Below are 20,447 nucleotides of genomic sequence, written 5' to 3'. Positions count from 1 at the left end.
GACTGAGTTCGTCCTGGGCTTGAAAAGAGAACTAAAATGTCTTTTGTCACTTTTCTCCTCTTTCCTCCAAATCCCCCGGGAGGAGAAATTGGCTGGGGGGAGGACGAAGTTCACATCAGAGAGACACAGAGTACTGTTCTTTGTTGTAACAGCCACAGCCCAAGAAACGTATGGATTCACAGCTGACGCCTTCCAGAAAAGGACCCACCCAGGCTCCCTGAGAAAAGGAAACCCACGTGACCGCAGGGGGGGTGGGGGGAAGTGAGGCGACCCCGGAGCCAGAACGGCCCGGGGCGGGGCCGGAGACCAAGCTGCTACAAGGAATCGTCCCGCGTAGCCGGTCGTAGGTGAAGGGCTCGCACCAGGCTCGGCGAGTGCCGGACACCGTGGAGGAGACAACTCGTTCCGCGCGCCACGCAAGGGGGTTCTTAGAAGTGGGACCGGCTTCGTGCAGTGGCAAGGGCCGGGGCGCTCGCGAGCCTCTAGCGCCTGGAGCCCGGAGCCGGGAGCCGGAGCTTGACACCGCCCGGGTGCGGACTCACCGCCCCTCCTCGCTCGTCACCGCCTCCCGCAGCCTGGGGCGGGGCCGGGGCGGAGCGAGCCGAACCGCGCCGGGGCGGAGCGGGCGCCGGCAGAGCGCGGCGCGGGGCTGGCGGCGAAGGTCCGCGGCGAAATCGCCGTAGCTGCCGCTGCCGAAGACCCCCACCCGGGCCGGCAGCCCCCGCAGACCCACCTTCCCGGTGCGCGGCGCCTCCGCTGCTTCCCTCCAGAGGAGGTCGGGCTCCCCGCTCTCCGGACCCGCCTGGCGACCTCGCCTCCGGCGGGGCGGGCGGCCGCGGCGCCCGGGGCATGGCTTCGGCGGGCAGCGGCATGGAGGAGGTGCGCGTGTCGGTGCTGACCCCGCTGAAGCTGGTCGGGCTGGTGTGCATCTTCCTGGCGCTGTGTCTGGACCTGGGGGCCGTGCTGAGCCCGGCCTGGGTCACGGCCGACCACCAGTACTACCTGTCCCTGTGGGAGTCCTGCCGGAAACCCGCCAGCTTGGACATCTGGCACTGCGAGTCCACGCTCAGCAGCGGTGAGGGCCCGGCGCGCCGCGACCCCTGCCTCCCGCCCCGCACCTCCCCGCGCCCCACTGCCCGGACGGCCACCGCCTCTCCGCCCCTCCCCAACCTTCTGGGTCCCCTACCCTTGTCCGCCCCGCTCCAGCCTGCCCCTTCGGGGACCGTGGGGCTGCAGCCGCCTCCCTGATGGCCACCCCTCGCCTCTCCTCCGTCCGGGCCGCCAGACCCAATGCGACGTCCCACGCCCTCTCCGTCCTCCCGTAGCCATTCCTTGGGCTCTGGAGTAACACGTATGCTATTTGGGGTCATTGTTATCATTTAAGGCGAGAACCGTGTGGCTGTGTTAAAAACGCAACGCCTTCAACACTCTCTTTAAAAAAAAAAAAAAAAAAAAAAGACCAGCATAAACGCCCCAACTCCACCGAGACGCTGTGGGTTCTCTGCTCGCTCTTCCCCACTCTATTCTCCCTCCACTCTCAAGGAGGAATTTGCCCGAGTTTACCTCTTCGTGCCCACGTTTCTGCCAGCTCTACTCCACTTTGTCTGGGTTTTCCCCAAGGAGTTGCGGTTTGGGTTTTATTTCCTTAAATTTTTGAGGGATGTGAAAGTTGGAAGACAGGCGTAATTTCCTTTCCTTTTTTGGTGACACGTCGTTGGTTGTGAGTTGCCCTTCTTTCTCTTCCTCTCCAAATACCTCCTCTCTCCTCCAGACCTTTCTTTCTCTTCTTCATGAGCTACTTACTCACAGATGCCTGGAAAGTTGTGGCGTATTGAGCTAGTACTGGAAACTGCAAATGGATGAGGTGCAGGATGGAAAAAAGGATAGTCACTGGGGTTACCCAGCCTCAGGGGGAATTTACTCTCCTTGACCCCCACTTGCCTTCCCCTGAGTCCCGGTTATGCCGTTAGCAGAAATCTTCCAACTTCGGATTTCTTGCAGCAAACCCCTTTTCCTTGCTAATCTTGATTCTTCAGCTGCTGGGGTCAGTGCTGAGAAAGAGTAATAAAGGCAGAGGACCTGCCCGTGATTTTACCCACTTACCCACAGGCACCCCCCAAGAAACCGATTAAATTCCTTCGTGACAGTTTGTCTTCTCTGGGACTATTTATGAAGCTTTCCTGGAAACGTTTCAAGTTCCAAGAAAGTTGAAATAGCACAAATGCCACACAAATCCGTTTTACTTTTGTCTTTGGTTTCTTGTTTTAAGAAAGATTAGTTCACTTGGTTAAGTTTCTTCCATAAATTTAATTTTCTGTTTACAAAAGGCTTTTTCTTTGATTTTACTTCAAAATTTCCATTGACGGGTTTCGTCTTTGTTGTTTAATTCACTGTGGAGGGGACTGGTTGGCAGCAGGAGGTCAACATTTAGGTCTTTTAATTCTTTCAGGGTTGGTTGTTTACAACTAAAGATAAAATAAATTGGTAAAATGCCTTTCTCCAGTAACCAGGGGATCCAAATAAACTTTGGAGAGAATATCTTTTCTTTGCCCTCTCCAATAGAAATGGAAATTTATGTAGGAATGCCAGCTTCAGCTTGTCTCCTTAGCAACGTGAATCTTTTGCCCCTTTCTCCTGTCTCCTGAAATAATAGCCCCCTGATTGCATAAAGACTTTTCAGATAGGTTAGAGAAACCAGCTTCTACTCCTATTTTCTTTTCAGACCTGTACGCTTTTCTCTTGGCCAGGAATGTAGGGAATGGGGAGAAGCTAGCTCTAGTTTGTTGAACGGTATGCAGTGTTTGCTAATCTTCGCTTAATTGCCTCCATACCCCTTATCTCAGCTTTTTCTCCTCTCTGGGCAAGGAAATAGGGAGACCCAAGCTTAATGCCAATGTAGTGATAAGAGGTCTGTCTACAAGGTAGAAATTGGAGGCAGGTACCGTTGCTGTTCCCCCCCCCCCCCCCCCCCCGTTATTCTACCCTCTTGCTGAAACTCACACCACAGCATTTATTTCTATCTGGGTTCCTGAAAATCAGCTTCAGTTTTATTTTGCTTAAAATAGTTTTCATCCCAGAAAAAGTATAGTTGGTGAGCAAATGAGGTGGGAGGCATAGAGATGGTTTTGTCTGAAGCTAACTGGAACAAGTTCTTGACTTTCTTTATGTAGTAGCAGTTCATTTTTCCTCTCCAAGGTGGTGGGTGGGGGGTGCTGGAGGAAAGGAAACAAAATATGGAAAATTGCTCCATCTCCCCACTTTACAAAATGTGCTTTCTTAAAATGTTCTGTGAACTTGAACGTTCTATCCACAAATGTTTTGAAATGAAGAGGGAAGCTTGAATTGAAAGGAGCAATTTTCTTGCCTGTTCCAAAGGGCAGGCAGCTTAGTCTGTTTGCTGTGTGGAGTAGCAGAAAGCAGGGAGGGAAATGTCTTCTCTGAAGATTTTAAGAGATCCACTTCATTGTCTCTTGAAATGAATTACCTCGACAGGAACCACCAAGGACAATTTTACCGAAGGCCCTTCACCAGCATCTTCAGGGCTTAATTAAAAACCTTTGTCTTAATTAGAATTAAAACTGCTATGAAGAGGCAAGCTTGTATTTACAGAAGGGAAATTTCAGGAATGTTTCTACTGACGACAATATGTCCTACTTAGGCCCAGTTCCTAGGGAAACTTTCCCTCAGCCGTTATTTTTAAAGCTGCGTTTTAATTTTGGTACCAAATATGCATTGTTTGCTGCTTATACCCGTTTTATGGTTTTAAGCGAAAGCAGAAACATGCCTTTTGTGTGCTGGTCTGTTGAAGGCTGCGTCAGCATTTCTAGTAGGAACCAGTAATCCGATGTCAGTCAACTGTAATGCTTTTCTCTGGTGTCCCAGTTCAGTGTATGGGGGACAGTCCAGGCGTTCATCCAAAGCTATAAGTTTTGCAAAAGGACAGATGAGAGGACAGGCTAATAGACTGTCATTCGCTGTGGAAACAAATAATAATAAAGTATGCTTGTTAGGAAGTTTAGAATAGGTAGTACTCACATGCCGGCCACAGAATTTCTAAAGATAGTTTTCCCCACTACTGATTTTGGCAGCCTTTTAATAAATCTTTAATCCTGTGTTTTTTAAATGGCAGTCTCATATTTGTGGCTTTTGCTTAGTCACATTTAGTTTTGATAACTTTGGTTTAGAATACAGTTGTTAGGGTTTCACAGCCACAGCCATTACAAAAGAATCCTTAGTGCAAATCCAAGTGGTTGCAGAGTGCTGATCCCTAAACTCCACATCACACATACTATGTAACCTCTAGGGTGGTTTTATGTTTCTTCTTGAAAATTTATAAATATGTATAGCTATTTCATATAAAGCAGATTGCTTTTTTTGATGTCTGTGTGATTTATTGACTAAGCAAAAAGCAAGGACATGCAGATGGCCAAATGAACACGTTTTACTGAGAGTGATTTTAGGATATAACAAGTGCATTTATCCATCTTTCCATCTACAAAATCTATCCAGCTTTTTCATCCATGAAATACTTGATCAAATAGTGCCTTTTTCAAGGAATATTGTTAACATCATTGTGCACTGTCCTAAAAATAGCTACATTTGTAGCATGAGTCACTGGCAGTTTTGAAATGGCAGTGCACTGTGTGCTAATAACAGGTGAATATTATTATTTTTAGTTGACAAGAAGTTTTCTTAAGAGTGCTATATATGTAGCTCATTTTCTTAAAACTGTAGTATAAAATTCTACTTTAAAAGGCAATATAAGAAAACCCATCTTAGGTCGTAGTTTACAATAAACCAAACTACCTAAACACCTGCAAATCTTAGAAAATCAGAGGTATAGTGATCCTGAATTCAGTTGTATATCATCCGTGCATATTTTGAATCCATACGTTCATTGGGAAAGAGAATTTTATTGGGAAACCTTACAATGTGATGTACTCCAGGAAAGGTTCAGCTTGTTGCTTGGTATGAGTTGATATTGATGAGTGTTTACAAATAGCTCCTCAAGGGGCGCCTGGGTGGTGCAGTCGGTTAAGCGTCCGACTTCAGCCAGGTCACGATCTCGCGGTCCGTGAGTTCGAGCCCCGCGTCAGGCTCTGGGCTGATGGCTCAGAGCCTGGAGCCTGTTTCCGATTCTGTGTCTCCCTCTCTCTCTGCCCCTCCCCGTTCATGCTCTGTCTCTCTGTCCCAAAAATAATAAATAAACGTTGAAAAAAAAATTAAAAAAAAAAACAAATAGCTCCTCAAGCCTGGAGGTCAGGATGGTTAGATATTCTTCTGGCTTTCCGAAAAAGTACTTAAGTAAAACAAATGCAGTTTTATTTAACCTGCACAGGATAGATGGGTAGAAAAGTACATGAAGAGTAGCACCTAGCACCAAAACTTTCTCAATAAACTGAAGAAAACCAGGTATTACTTCTTTCACGATCTTCATGATGATTTTCTTTTAACGTCTCCTAAGATTTTCAAGCTCCCAAGATTGACTTTTACAAAGGACGTTTTAATTTGTGGGCAGATATAGTTCCTCTTTTGCTCACATTTATAGAATGATTGTAATCTCCAGGGAACCATTTAGATCAGTCTTTGTCAGCAAAGGGATTTGATGAGTGTGTGAGAAGCCTTGCCTTTCATAAACCATTTCACAATAAAACCAAAACAAACAAAGGCATATCTCAAGCAATAGATTTTTCCTGCTGTCAGAAATATATTTTAGGAATTTCTTTCAAGTTTCTGTTAATAGTAAGACCACTTAGCAAGACCATAGATACATCCAGTACTACTAGATACATTAGTGAAAAGGATTGTAGATGCTTCAAAATAACTCCCTGGAATACGTCACCTAAATACCACTGTAAACTTGTCTATGAACAATGCTAAATTATAACTTAATCCTGTGGGAGGGCAGAGTAGTGTTTTGGACAATACATAAAACTTTGGATTCAAACTGCCCTGAACTTGGCCACTTGACCAGTCATGTGAATTCAGACAATTTAATGTCCTCAAATGGTTTGTCATTAAGATTAGATAGGTAAAAGTACCTGCTTATTAGGGTTGTGTTTCCTCCTTATTATGTATTCAGAAAAACACACCCAAATATTGCAGATTTTTTTTGGATAATTGAGGAATCCCCCCCCCCCACTTAAAAGGTAAACTATCTTTGCATTGAATAATGAAGTGTGCTGTTAGTTTTGATTTTAAATTTTGCTATGGATTACCAAGCATTTAACATTGATCTTGGTAGATCGTGATCACACAACTCTTTTCTAATAGCTACCTATTTTGTCAGTAGTGTTACACAGCAGACATCTCAATTATTCCCAGTGTCACTGTAAACTTGCAAGGTAGCTAATGTTATCCCTATATGTTATTGAAGAGATCAGGTGTTTTTATAAGTTTACCAAGTTTTCAGTCAGTGGTAAAGACAGGTTTTTTTCTGGGTTTTTATAAATTTACCAACTTTTCAATCAGTGGTAGAGACAGATTTTTTTCCAAAAGAGTACCAGTTATTAATGCTGGGAAACAAACCACCCCCAAAGTTAGTAGTATAAAACAACAATCATTTTATTATGCCTCATGACTTCTGTGGGCCAAGAATTCAGATAGGACATAATGAGGATGGTTTATCTGGGCTCTGGGATATCTGGGGGCATAGCTGAGGATGACTTGAATGGCTGGGGACTGGAACATCTGGAACTGCAGGATCCTCTTCCAAATGGTTTCACTGGGTTTGGCGCCTTGGTGGAAATGGCTGGGAGACTGGATTCCCTGGGGACTAGCCTTCTGTCTACAAATAGAGAACTTCTACCCTCTCTAGGTGGTTTATAGTCTTTGGTTTATAGTCTCAAATGACCGAGCCCCAAACCGATTAAGAATCTGGACCTAATCTGCTACTTCATATTGTTGATAAAATTTTAGTTCTTTTAAAGAAAGTTTTGTATGAGTCTGATGAGATAGATGCTTTGTACGTGGACCCTAAAATGTTAAAATTTAAGACAGGAGCCATGTTTTGTAGTGCTAGAAAGGTATTGGAGTTGCAGCATTGTTTTTTGTTTGCTTATTTTTCCCTTGTTTTAATAACATAATTCTTTTCCTGATAATTGCCCATATACTGAATTGCAGAATCATAGCACATTTGGGGTAGAAAATATTTCAAAATTCTTAAAAAAAATTTTTTTGATGTTTATTTTTGAGAGAGACAGAGAGACAAGAGTGTGAGCAGGGGAAGGACAAAGAGAGAGGAAGAGACAGAATCCGAAGCAGGCTCCAGGCTCTGAGTTGTCAGCACAGAGCTTGACACGGGGTTATAACTCAACAAACTGTGAGATCATGACCTGAGCCGAAATCAAGAGTTGGTCGCTCAACTGACTGAGCTACCCAGACACCCCTAGATGTCTACTTTTTTATAAGGTTATTTATCATCCAAGATTTGATTTCACAAAGAATTTAAGGTCTTCAAATAGACTCATATGTTGATAAGTCTGTTAAGTTTTAGATGTTTATTATCATTAAATTTACATTGTTGTCATGACTAGTCCTTAAAAATCAACAAAACTTGTTTTTCTTTAAATTTCTCCATGATAGGATACTTTATTTTTTCATTTTTTATTATTTTTTTTTATTTTGAGAGAGACAGAGCATGAGTCGGGGGTGGGGGGTGCGGACAGAGAGAGATACACAGAATCTGAAGCAGATTCCAGGCTCTGAACTGTCAGCACAGAGCCTGACATGGGGCTTGAATTCACCACTGTGAGATCATGACCTGAGCTGAGGTCAGATGCTCAACCAACTAAGCCACCCAGGCGCCCCTGTGATAGAATACTTTAAAACATCTGTTTAATTCTACTTTGAATCACAATTGAAAAATATGTGGAAGGCAGTCATGTAAGTTTCTAAAATTGATTAAATGAATATAAATTTCACTAGATCAAGTTTTTACTGCATTCTGACCTTATTTTTAAAAAGATACATTTACTTATCAAAAGAGATGGATTTTTCCTTAGAATTTCATCCTTATATGTGAAAGGCACTGACAGCTAAATCTTACCGGTCTTTTCAAAGTATTGGATCATCTCCCTTGAAAATTAGACAAGGACACCATTCCTTACCCTTTTTTGCTTCTATATTTGTATGGGATTTTAAGGCACTAGTACACCATCACTTTTCTATTCTGTTGTAGTCTTCATTCTTTTGGCACCAAAGACTCCCATTAAAAACAAAACAAAACAGAAAACCTATAAAAATGAGGCCTCCATGGCTCCCAGAGCACCAAGAAAAAATACCTAGGAGATTATTTTTGTCTCTACTAGCTTATTAACTGGGAGATTTTAAATAATAGTTTAATGAGGCATGTTTCAACATGTCACCTATCAATTCTCTTTTCAAAATATATGTTTATTAGCAAGAAGATGTTTAAACACAGAAGTTGGGGTCCCTGAGTGACATGACATATCCTTAAATGTGTATAAAAGCACACCCACAAACAACTCAAATTTCCATCAAAAGGTGTTTTATTGCTCTCATGTTTTAAGGTCCCTAAACCAAAAGTTGATCAATGTTGCCGTAATACTTTGTGAATACAACCTGGTGTCCGTTCCTAGCACCATTAGGTGACCTAAGGAGAGAAATGATCTTTCCTCTTTCCTAACGTCTCACACGTACCCAAAGTTAACTTTGTTAAAATATAGTCATTGACTTAATAGCAGGGAGTAGGCATTATCCTGGTACAGTTAGCCAGTTAGCTAGCGCTGTGCCAGGTGGTGATGGTAAAGTGATGAATGAAACACTTTCCTTCAAACAAATTAACAAAATCATATAAATGTACAAACTAATGTAAAGGAGGAAATGTAAGTTCAACTTCTGCAGAGGGATAGAAGAGATCTCCTCTAAAGAAGTTTGGTAACAGGAAACCACTAACTTACTAGTTTTATCCCTCCCATATTTACTAAGAAGGTATCTTAATACTGATCATGGGTGACTGTCTAGTTGTCCTCCATCTACCTTTTGACTATTAATAGCTACTCTAAACCCATCACAGAAGATTTTTAGTTGCTTAGAGGTAGATCGAGTACTGATTGGCGGGCAGCGAGCAATTTACTGTCCCACTGTAGCGCAGGTCATGATCTCACAGTTCAGGAGTTTGAGTTGGGGAGGGGGTGGGGGAGGGAAAGAGAGAGAGAGAGAAAGAGAAAGAGAGAGAGAAAGAGAGAGACTCTCTCTTTCTCTCTCTCTTTCTCTCGCTCTCCTTTCTCTCTCTCGCTCTCCCTCTCTCTCTCCTCTCTCTCTTCCTGCGTGTCCTCGTCCGTGTGCGGGTCTTCCTGCTTTTCCAGATAATTATCCAAGTTTTCTAAATTGCAAAATTGCAACCTTCGTAGGTTTTTCCCTAAGAGTAGGGAAGGAAAAATGTTCAGTGTAACTCATCACAACTCTGGAAATACCATGATTAGGAATTACTATTGAGAAATACCAGTACCTGTTAGATAATATTAGTTACCATCAAATGTTAATGAAAGCTTTCTAACATGGTAAGAAACAACAGTCCTTAGTGGTGATGGTGTAGTTTTGTTTTTTGTTTTCTTTTTTATCTAAATTCTGAAACATGCTTTAAAAGAAGGGCTTTTTGCTAAGCACTGTATATAATGGTCTTATTTTGGGGAAAAGACCCCATATGTTATGGTATTTAGATGATAAATTGCATTTTCACCAAATTTTCTAGAGAATTCTGTGAAGCAGCTAAAACGACCCTTTATTTGTTAAAGGAGATGTGTATTCTTCTAACATCAACACAAAATAATTCAAGAGACTTGAACGAAGCTGTCATAAATTGAAAATTTGTAACTTGTCTGGCATTTTTGGACAACCGGAGTTTTCCAGAATTTTGGCAAAACTTACCTGCACTTTGGTCATTAAAGTTGTTGCATCACTTATTTGCGCAGTTACCCAGGGTCATTTATGTGCTTAAAATCAGGTTCGCCCTGCAGTTTGACACATTTTTTAATTTATAAATTGTCCTGAAGAGTAGGACTCTAATTTGTATCATTGCAACTTGATTGACACTGTACCTCAAGTAGGTCCTTTTCTAAAATTCCATTTCACTTTGCACAGCACATGGCAGTGTCTATACTGTCATTTTGTAAAAGACACATAGTTGTTTGCTTTAAACATCTGTTTGCACGTGAAGAATGTTAAATTTGGTATTACTTACTTGAAGAGACATTGTCATTTTAATTATTGAAATGAGAATCGGAATTCTTCTTTTCCGGCCTTTGTTTGTGTCTACCTCTCATGGAGTAGCGGGAAATTAATGCAACACTGATGAATTTAGGTCAGAATGCAATTTAGCCAAGAAAACAAAGTTTCAACTCCCTCAGTAATGGTTTTGGTTTTCCACTTCATTTGCCACATGCAGACTAAAAAACTCAAGTATATCATTTGATACTTCTGGAAATATTTTGGCTGTTAAGTCAATAGTTATTTTCCTTTTCCACAAAATAACAGCACCATTTCAATTCAATTTTTCATATATGAGGATATGGACTTATTGTCCAACTCGGAAGTATATAGCATTAATCTCAAAATAAATTCTTAAAGTACAATTGATGGAAATAATTAAATGCCATAATTTCTAATGAGATGAGCTATTCGGGAAAAAGACACGGCCTTCTGTGAAGAAATGGAGATGTTGGAGAATTTGGGTTTGACATGTTATTCTGTAATGGGAGCTTTTTTTCCTCTTAAATAAGTATAAACCATCCCATTATTTCCAGTTCCTGATAATAAAATGGAATTGCCAATAGTGAGTTTGCTTTCTGAGCTCTCACCAATGTAATGAAAAGAACTTTAAATGTTTGGCTATAAATATGTCCTACAAGTGAATAAAAACTATCTGGATGAACCGAAGGTTTGAGTTGAATAATACAGCTAATGTGGGTGAATTAGGGAGGATTTAGGGATGACCTGTGAGGTGGTATCAAGATGATAGGGAAAGATCATTCTCTCTTCGAGGTTGAACGGTAAATGATTTTGATTGTACGAATGGATATCATTTTGATTAATGTAACTCTTTTTGGAAAACTCAAAGGTGAAAATAAAAGTGACTGGCAAATTTGAATGTGATTATAAAAGTTATTTTTTTTAACAATCAGTATTTTAATTTGGGATGAGAACTGTTGAATAGTGATACCCCTATATTAAAACATTAAAATACATTTAGGAAAATACTACCCACGGGAACAGTGGGAGTTGAATTTATAAGGTTAAAAATCTGTTTCTTCGTTGCTTTTTAAATTTTACCTAATTTCCTAGAAGAAGTGACAATTGTGTGCTCAGGGATTTACAGAAGGTAGAACTAATTTCAGCGTATAAGCAATACCTGCAGAGGTAAATAAATTAGGCAGTGTTTGACAAGTTAAAGGTTTTGAAATAAGGTGGGTGGAGGAAAGCTTTAGGCACTGGTGTAGTGCCTTTGACCTTGGTTCAAAAGTATGGAAGGTGTATTGTCATTAAGATTTTGCCTTTACTGAAAAATGGAAGTAGATTTGACCACAAATTCCCTAAAGGGATGTGAATTCTCCAATTTGGCAATTATGATGTGGCGCATAGAATTTTCATAATGCAGCAGCAATTTCAGACCAGTCTCCTGTATTAGACTGTAAAGTAAGTCAGCACAATTCTGCAGAATACTAAAGCATTTATAGACATTGGAAACTCTGGTGCCAGCTAATAAAAATACCTTGAAAGAGGACTTGAATTTAGTTCCTGAGTTGCATATTAATGCTGGACTTGATGTTATGACATAAGGACTGCCCAGTTTTTATTCTGTAACTGTAGGGGAAAGTATAACATTATATATATTCATTCCTATTATATTTTTCCTTTTTTTTTTTCTGGTGGAAAAAGCACTAGTAGAGAAGCACATGCTTATCTTGAGCATTGGCTTTCATAGGTGCACTTCCAACACCTTCTGTGTGTCATTGTGTCAGTTTGGCCAAAATATAGTAGTTCCCCACCACCCTTACCTATGTGGGATATGTTCCAAGACCCCCAGTGAATGCCTGAAACTGTGGGTAGTACTGAACCTTAGATATACTATGTTTTTTCCTATTTACATATACCTGTGATAAAGTTTAATTTTTAAGTTAGACACAGTAAGAGATTAGCAACAATAACTAAGATTATAAAACTGAAGAGTTATAACAATATACTATAATAAAAGTTACGTAAATGCAAGCTCTCTCTCAGAATATTGTATTGTGCTGTACTCATCCTTGTGATGATATGAGATGATAAAATGCCTACATGATGAAATGAAGTGAGGTGAATGATACAGGCACTGTAACATAGCCTTAGGCTACTTTTGACCTTCTGATGATCCCTTAGGAGGAGGAGCCTCTGCTTCCAGACTGGACTGCCTTTGACCCCGGGTAACTGAAACCATGGAAAGCAGAACTGCAGATGAGGGGGACTACTATACTCCCCGTATACCATGGCAGCCTCATTTTAGGTTTGATTCGATACATCTCAGCCCATTTGAGTCCTCACTGGTTCCTAGACCAAGGAGGTACATTTTGTCATCAAAACTCATTACCACTTGTTCTCAGAGATCTTGGAAACCAAACTCACATTTCAAATCAACTGGCGTGACAGTGAACAATGACCAGTTTTAATTGTGCACAGCACTGCAATTTGTAAAATATCACCACGGCCATTGAAGTTCTGTGGAGCTGGTTTGTGTTCACTGCTCCATGACAGTGTCAGTTCATCATTTATAAAAATGTGTAAAACTATTGCAGAGTAATAAATCTCTAAGTAGTCTCAACACATCACCTCACTAAATGCTGTGAGGGCTCTAAAATTGTGGCACTAAGATTGATATAGAAATTAACCAATTATGAGAACTTAAAATAGATGATTTTTTTTAAAGAAATGGGGCTGAAAATTGACAATTTTATGACATTTTAATTTGTTTTGCAAACACTGTATATGGGATAGCAAGTATTTGTGTCCTGCACACCTTCTAATGGATAAACCATTAGTGTAGAGACAAGTTTTCTGGTCACTTATTATACTGTTACCATAAAATTGTTCAAGTTCTGTAGTATATATCTTGTTAAATCTACATTTGGTAAATAAGTAAATATATGTGTATACATGAAGCCCAACGTATATTATTTTAATGGCCATTAGTAGGTATCTCTAAAACTATTTTTCAGTTTTTTATAATCCCCCATATTCTAGTATTATTCAGCAACAAAGAAGAAATGGTATCAGGCTGATCTACATAGTCCCTGACTATAGGTCACCCGTAAAGCAGGCTGGTCCTAATATGTGGACAATGGATTCTAGCTGTTGACGGAAAGAGACAGTGTTCTCAGCTCCAGGGTACCTAGTGATGAACTGTGAAAAGTGCCCTAGGTCTTACTGACTATGGTAGCCATATTGAATCAATTTTTCAGCTTCCTGATTGATGTTCAACTGATCATCGAGTTAAAGCTTTGGTCCTGGGCAACCTGCCTGACTGAAGCATTCCAAATGGATATAATGACAACAATCTCAAAACTTGGCACTGTGTACCAGAGATATAGCCTCAGTACTTCAGTGTAAGCCCCAGCTTTCTGGCCAGGGCGGTGGCAGACATGGCCCAATTCTAGTCTTTTGTAAAATAAAATGGCTTCTCTGCTTGAACAGGCATTATCTGTGGTTATGGGCCAAAGGGAAGGGTAGCAATATTACAGTGTGATATTGGTAATATGCCTTTTTGACTTTATGTCTAGGATGACTTCCTCATTAGCCACAAATGTCAGTACTAAAAATAAATATAGGACATAGAGGAAAATCAGAACTGGTTGTATTTACTTACTTTTTAGAACTATTTCCTGTGCTGTAAGAACCCCCCTTCCTAATTAGGTCCTAGTCCCTTTTAATAAGTGTTATTCTCTTGGTGGCTTCTGGTGCATTTTATTGGTTTCCCATATGAAATAAAGTATTACCATTTTCAGGATATTCGACATTTTGTGACTAGGATTTTTTTGTACTTTTCTCTTGCTAAATTGCATAGGCATCACTTTGCACTCCTGTATTAGTCACTTATCAAATTGACTTCATAATGAAATTATTATTGTCTGAAAGACCTTTACCTAGAAAAACCTTCAACATTTATAAATGTTATGTCAAGTACAGACCACGGGTCTGCAAAATTTAGCTGAAGGGTCAAAGCAAGCCCACCACCTGTTTTTGTAGATAAAGTTTTATTGGGACACAGCCATGCTCATCCATTTACATATCATCTTTGGCTGTTTTCACACCACGCATCAGAGGTTGAATAGTTGTAAGAGACCCTGACCTGCAAAGCTGAAAATACTGTCTGGCCCTTTATAGGGAAAGTTTGCCTATTTTTTTCTGTCTTAGTTTGTTTTCACAAAATGCAAATGCCTGTATTTTAGCTATTCTTTGAGGATATTTAAAGTAGAGAAAAGTGATCAAGATCAATTCCTTTTTTATCTTGAGTGAAAAGTGGAAGCAGTCAAATGGATGGTATTTTATACATATGTATTGGGCTGTGTGAAAGAGCTTATCAGAAAAAAGCAATCTTTTAAGGTACTTTTTAAATGAGTGAATAGTTGTATCTTGACTTAAAATTAACTCTTTAAAAGTTCTTAATTTGGAGAAAGTTGCTAAAAGTAATGATCATTTTATGAAAATAATGGTCCAACTAGAAAATATTCAGCATAGGCCCTTTTAAAGAATCTGATGGATGAACGGATGGATTTTTTTTTGTGTGTGCCCCAAACACTTTGATACAATGAAAATTTTACTTTTTCAGAAGTTTCAACTTAAACGTTTTCAGAACAATTTCTATTATGCTAAAGTGTAAAATAATTGTCCTATGTATAAACTTTTTCAAAGAAATTTAGAGACTTCCAAATGTAAGGATTATTCTTTTGGCTTTTTAATTTTTTTTTTAAATTTTTATTCTTTTGGCTTTTTAAATTCAAAGCTACATGCTGTTATGGAACAAAAAAGCCATAGTATGGCTATCCTTTTAAACTCTAGTTGAAAGCCAGATATACTTTTGTTTGAAGTTATATGCCTTTGTTACAAGTAGATGGCTGAAAAATACTCTCCAGTTTCTTGTGATTCACCTTTATATTTTAAGAAGTGTGGATTTTTTTTCTCTTTTCCCCTTGTTTGTTTGTTTCCTGAATACATTGTGAGTTCTAGTTCAGTGCTGGTTATAAATCCAAAATTTATTAAAAGGAAAGGATGTGGAAGAGGACTCTTGAGGTGGAAAAATACAAGTATAAATAAAAGGAGAAAATCGTAGGGAATTGTAGGTTCCTCCACTCGTCCCTTATCCTACAGTGGTAAAGTGTGCACTTTGGAAGCTTTCTTGAGGGATAATTTCAGAGTGCAGCATCAAAATGTCATGAATTCTTGACTTTAGATAGACTACATTGCAACTTAACTATGGATTAAAGTTTGTTTTCATATTCTGCACATATATTAAAGTGAAGGCCAGAAGAGGCAGCCTGGGACTTCCAAAGGACCTCTGCTGAAGAATGTTATGGACAGTATCATTTTTTTTGTGATGCTTCCTAAGCTGGGTAGTGCTTTCATATGTTCACTTTGCTTCTTCTTAGAGAACATTCTACTCTTCTGTGGAAGGGGAAATGGGCCAATTTTCTGTCAGGCTATTTTTACATCTTTATAAGCAATGACACATGCATTTAAGTAAGGTTTACTTTTCACTCAGCACATGGGAGACAAAGTATCCATGTACAGAGACCTGTACATAGTAAGTGGTCAATATATGCTTGCTGTTTCCATGCATGAGTGAAGAAGAGGGCATGTCAGCTATTTAGAGTACCTTCTGGCTCCCTGGGAATACTTAATTTCACAAGCCATCCTTGCAGTAAATACCACAGTAAGATTAGAATGAAATGAAAGAGAGGCAGAAAAAACAGCCGACAAATTCTCCTGCTGCCAATTTGCTGGGGGAGTTGTTTTAGAGAAAGGGAGGAAGAGAAGGCAAATATAAACTTGGTGTGTGTGGGGATTTTTGTTTGTTTTTTGTTTTTGTTTTTTGTTGTTTTTGTACAGAAGGGGCAGGCTTTACAAAAAAGGACAGAAAAAAGAGTGAAAGAATATATTACAACATGGGTGGATATCAGAGACATGTAAGCCAGAAACAAAATAAATATCCCAGGGACACTTGCGTGGCTCATTCGGTTGAGCATCCAACTCTTGATTTCGGTTCAGGTCATGATCTCATGCATGGTTCCTGAGATCGAGCCCTACAGAGGTTAGCTCCCCCGCTAACAGCACAGAGCCTGCTTGGGATTCTCTCTCTCTCTCTCTCTCTCTCTCTCTCTCTCTCTCTTTCATTCTCTCCCCCTTTCTCTCTGCCCCTCTCCTGCTTGTGCCCCTAGCACAGCTGTCTCTCAAAATAAATAAATGAACATTAAAAAAATAAACATCACACACTTAAAAGCCAGACACAAAAGAGTTCATGCCGTTTACATAATAGGCACAGATAAATCCGAGGTATAGATGTCCATTACTAGCCTGGGTGGGAGGGTGATACTGAGTGGGGAGGAGGGAGAGGCATGAAGGAACCACAGTGATGGAAATGTTCTAGACCTTAATCTGGATGGTGGTTATATGGGTATATAAATATATCTAAAATTTCATCACATTCTCTACTTTCATATTTAAGATTTGTGAACTTTAGCTCAATAGAAAACAACAGTAATCAAAATAGGTTATGGAAAGGATACCAAATTTACCATGAAGGCTTAATAGAGTCCTTGGAAAGCATGGCAAACCCCTGCTCTAAAAACACTGCTGAGCTTAGCATAATAGACTTTTCTGAAGAAGGACATTTATAATTTTTGTTGTAAAAAATTTCAATTCCCAAAGGACGCTTAGCACACAGTAAGATCACATGTATTTAGATGCAGCAAGGTGAACATAATTGTGTTGATTCTTTGAGGACTGACTGCTTAAAAGCAGTATCTTTCTTCTTTTCTTTCCAGATTGGCAGATTGCTACCCTGGCTTTACTCTTAGGCGGTGCTGCCATCATTCTTATTGCATTCCTGGTGGGTTTGATTTCTATCTGCGTGGGATCTCGAAGGCGCTTCTACAGACCTGTTGCTGTCATGCTTTTTGCAGCAGGTAAATATATATTTATTACTTTCAAACTGATATTAAAGTTTCATGAACCTTTCTACCATCCTGTCTTCTCATGCAAAAGCAGTATGTGGTTGCTGCATTACATACAAATTGAGAGACATTTGTTATATTTTAAGGTAAATTGGTTAAGGGTTTATCATATTATTAGTTTTCAGTGTGTTAAATAAGCATTTCACAGAGCATAGTGGCAATTTCTAAACTTCTGACTAAAACATGAATAAGTAATAGTTCTTGACAGAGCTGTTGCCTTACGAATTGCAGCAGATGTGTTTACGAACAGTCTTCACATTCAGTTTTTTTCCACTCCTTTTACTGCCCCCTTGGTGATCTTAAGGCAACATTATTGTTTTCTGACATGAAACTGAAAAACATTCCAATATGGATAGCCTTAAAGGTATAAATCTGTTTGGAAATAAACATGGCTGTAATGAAAAATGATAATGTAGGGGCGCCTGGGTGGCGCAGTCGGTTAAGCGTCCGACTTCAGCCAGGTCACGATCTCGCGGTCCGTGAGTTCGAGCCCCGCGTCGGGCTCTGGGCTGATGGCTCAGAGCCTGGAGCCTGTTTCCGGTTCTGTGTCTCCCTCTCTCTCTGCCCCTCCCCCGTTCATGCTCTGTCTCTCTCTGTCCCAAAAATAAATAAATGTTGAAAAAAAAATTAAAAAAAAAAAAAAAAAAAAATGATAATGTAGAACTCGAACCATCAGATAATTCAGTTGTATGAGGTCAATGCCATATTCATTAACTTAACAACCATCATTCTGTGAAGCACAGCTTGGATAAAAATATCAACCAAGGTAAGATGGAAGTTTTGTTGAAATCAAGGAACTATTTAGAAAGGAGGTTTACAGGATTAAAAGTCCAGCACATTATTATGTGTTTTAGTTTTCATTTGTAAGAATAGCTTTGAATATATTGTTCTGTTCGATTCAAACTGAAATATTCCTGTGGTGCCTTCAGTTTACCCTGTCAGTCACATCTGATTTCAAGACTGCAAAATAAGCCCCCGTGACTGTCAATAATGAAGACACTGACAGAACCATCTAGGCTATTAGATGGATTTTTTTTTTTTAAAGGCTGTTTAAAGATGGGAACAGATGAAATTTCAGTATTTGAAGGATAGTTTGATCTAAAAATGTAAGATCAGAAGTATTCTGCTGCCCCCTGCTGTTTGTGTTCATTTTTTATACCCACAAAGACCGATCATAATGTAGGTGTCATAAAAATGAAGGTCCAAAGGCCTGAAGCAATCTGGAAGAACTGCTAATTCAAATCTCTTAAGTGACTTGCTCAAGATTACATAGTAGTTACCAGCAGAGCCGGGGCTGGGAGGCTACTGAATTTTAGACATGGCTCATTGGCTAATGATTTGTTCATTCAGCTGTTTATTAGGTAACTATTACAGAGTGTACACTGTATTAAGAGACCCATAAAACTAGCTAAGTATCACCACAGATACTTTCTAATAAGAGTAGAAAACACTATTACAAAAAATATTCTGAAAAAAATATTCTGAAGTCATAGGCAGTGACCATACTATGATTATTTTGTTGATCTCCTGTGTAATAAAGAACTGTATTGTGAATCATTTGGTAAACCTGAAAATTCTCCTAAAGATTCCATCACTATTCTTTAGTTTATTTCTTGGTTCATGGATTTCTCGTGGCTATTTCTATTTTTAGAATGAAATAACTTTAGATATTTTAATTTTAGTATAAGTTTGTCTTTGCAGCTAGGATTTATTAACATAGTGATTAGATAATTAATCATAATAGAATTTCTTGATAAATTGTTCTGAAATGATATGCCATTCTTTAAAACTGGAATTATGTTTTGAATAATTCTTAGAATACTCAGATATTTCTGATTTTAGGAAGGTATAGAGGTACTTTACACATTCTCTTATAAATATGGAATATTATTGTGCTACCTAGTTACTGTCTCATTTAGACTTTAACTTACCACCTACTAGCATATGCAGAATCTACATAGAAATCCAGTTGTTTATAGCACCTATTATAAACATGCTTATAAAAATAATTAGGAGTTTCTAGTTATTTCTTTTTTTTTCCTCCTAGTTCTTTCTAAAGAAGCTCTGTATGTTTCCCAAGTATAGCAAGATTTATGAAAATGTGAAAATAAGTACTGGTTTTAACAGAAAGTATACTATAGATGAATATAAGTTATTAGGTACTGGGCTTGGTCAAAATAAAGATTTTTATTTAGCTCTAGCTACTATAAGTAGTAGTAAATTATAAAATAATGAAAGGAATCCCTACAGCAATATTCATATATTCATATTCTACCCACTGAGAGCTCAAGTAAGCATCATACTGCTACATTTTAAAAATGTACATGTGCTAAGATATAATTTTACTCATTCTCTTTTGACACTGTGCTTATGGAAGCTTTTTTGAAATAACCATTAGTTTTGTGTTCACTTTGGACATAAGCAAGGTAAAACTTACTGGTGATTTGAAACATGTCACAAAAGGTTTCTCTCTGCCATCTGAGAAACCATTAAAGAGTTGCCAGTAGCTGATTTTGGAAAAGATACTCATTACACATAATAATCCATTATTGATTTGGGTAGAAGATTAACAAATTTGGGAACTCTGCCTACTTGAAACAATGCTAGTTAAAATCATGGCTGTTGATTTTGCTTGCCTCATAGTAAACATACTTACTCTATTGGTTGGCTTGTCTCACTTGTAATTGCGTTTAGTGATTCTTTGTAAATATTTATTTGGGGCCCTTTTACCTTTTTGCTCATCTTGGTTTGCTTGAAAATGGTCTGTGTTTCTCCTCTTTTCTCAAAATGGTTTTTTTTTTTCCCCCAAATAATACCAAGCCTTATCTTGGTGTCCACACACAGATCTTGTTATCTGTCTCAGCAAAGAAATAATCTTTGCTTCTGCTGAAACATGCAATACATAAAGTCAAAACAAGCATAGCACTACCACTTGGAAACATTTCTACACAGGAGTATATAATTCATTCAGTACTGTGTGCTCTGCCTGGTACAACGAGGTGGTTAATAGATAGTTGAATCAATGATGGAAAGATGACTAAGGCGTGTGGCTTATAATTTGACAGGGAAAACAGGCATGTAAACAAGCTAACTATAATCCAATTTTTCTTAAACCATTTCTCTCTCTGCAGTTTATGAAGCAGTAAAATTCATGTGAGCACAAAGCTCAGACCAAAAAGAGGTCGAAAAAGTAATAGTTATAAAAATTATTTTTTCTTTTATTCA

The 20,447-nt window shown here is 39.2% G+C and overlaps 1 protein-coding gene across 1 annotated transcript in view; it reads left to right on the top strand.

The window, feature by feature from the left end:
* The first annotated feature begins 284 nt into the window (after window positions 1-284).
* TMEM47 (transmembrane protein 47) overlaps window positions 285-20,447 on the top strand; it is a 30,959-nt gene continuing 10,796 nt past the window's right edge. Inside the window, exons 1-2 of the mRNA XM_045470622.1 lie at window positions 285-1,075; window positions 17,034-17,174. Of these exons, the coding sequence (XP_045326578.1) occupies window positions 850-1,075; window positions 17,034-17,174 (367 nt within the window). The 5' untranslated portion in view covers window positions 285-849. The remainder of the gene's footprint in view (window positions 1,076-17,033; window positions 17,175-20,447) is intronic.

This window comes from Leopardus geoffroyi, chromosome X (assembly GCF_018350155.1).
Source record: "Leopardus geoffroyi isolate Oge1 chromosome X, O.geoffroyi_Oge1_pat1.0, whole genome shotgun sequence".
Classification (NCBI taxonomy): Eukaryota; Metazoa; Chordata; class Mammalia; order Carnivora; family Felidae; genus Leopardus; species Leopardus geoffroyi.
This window is presented reverse-complemented; position numbering and strand designations above follow the sequence as displayed.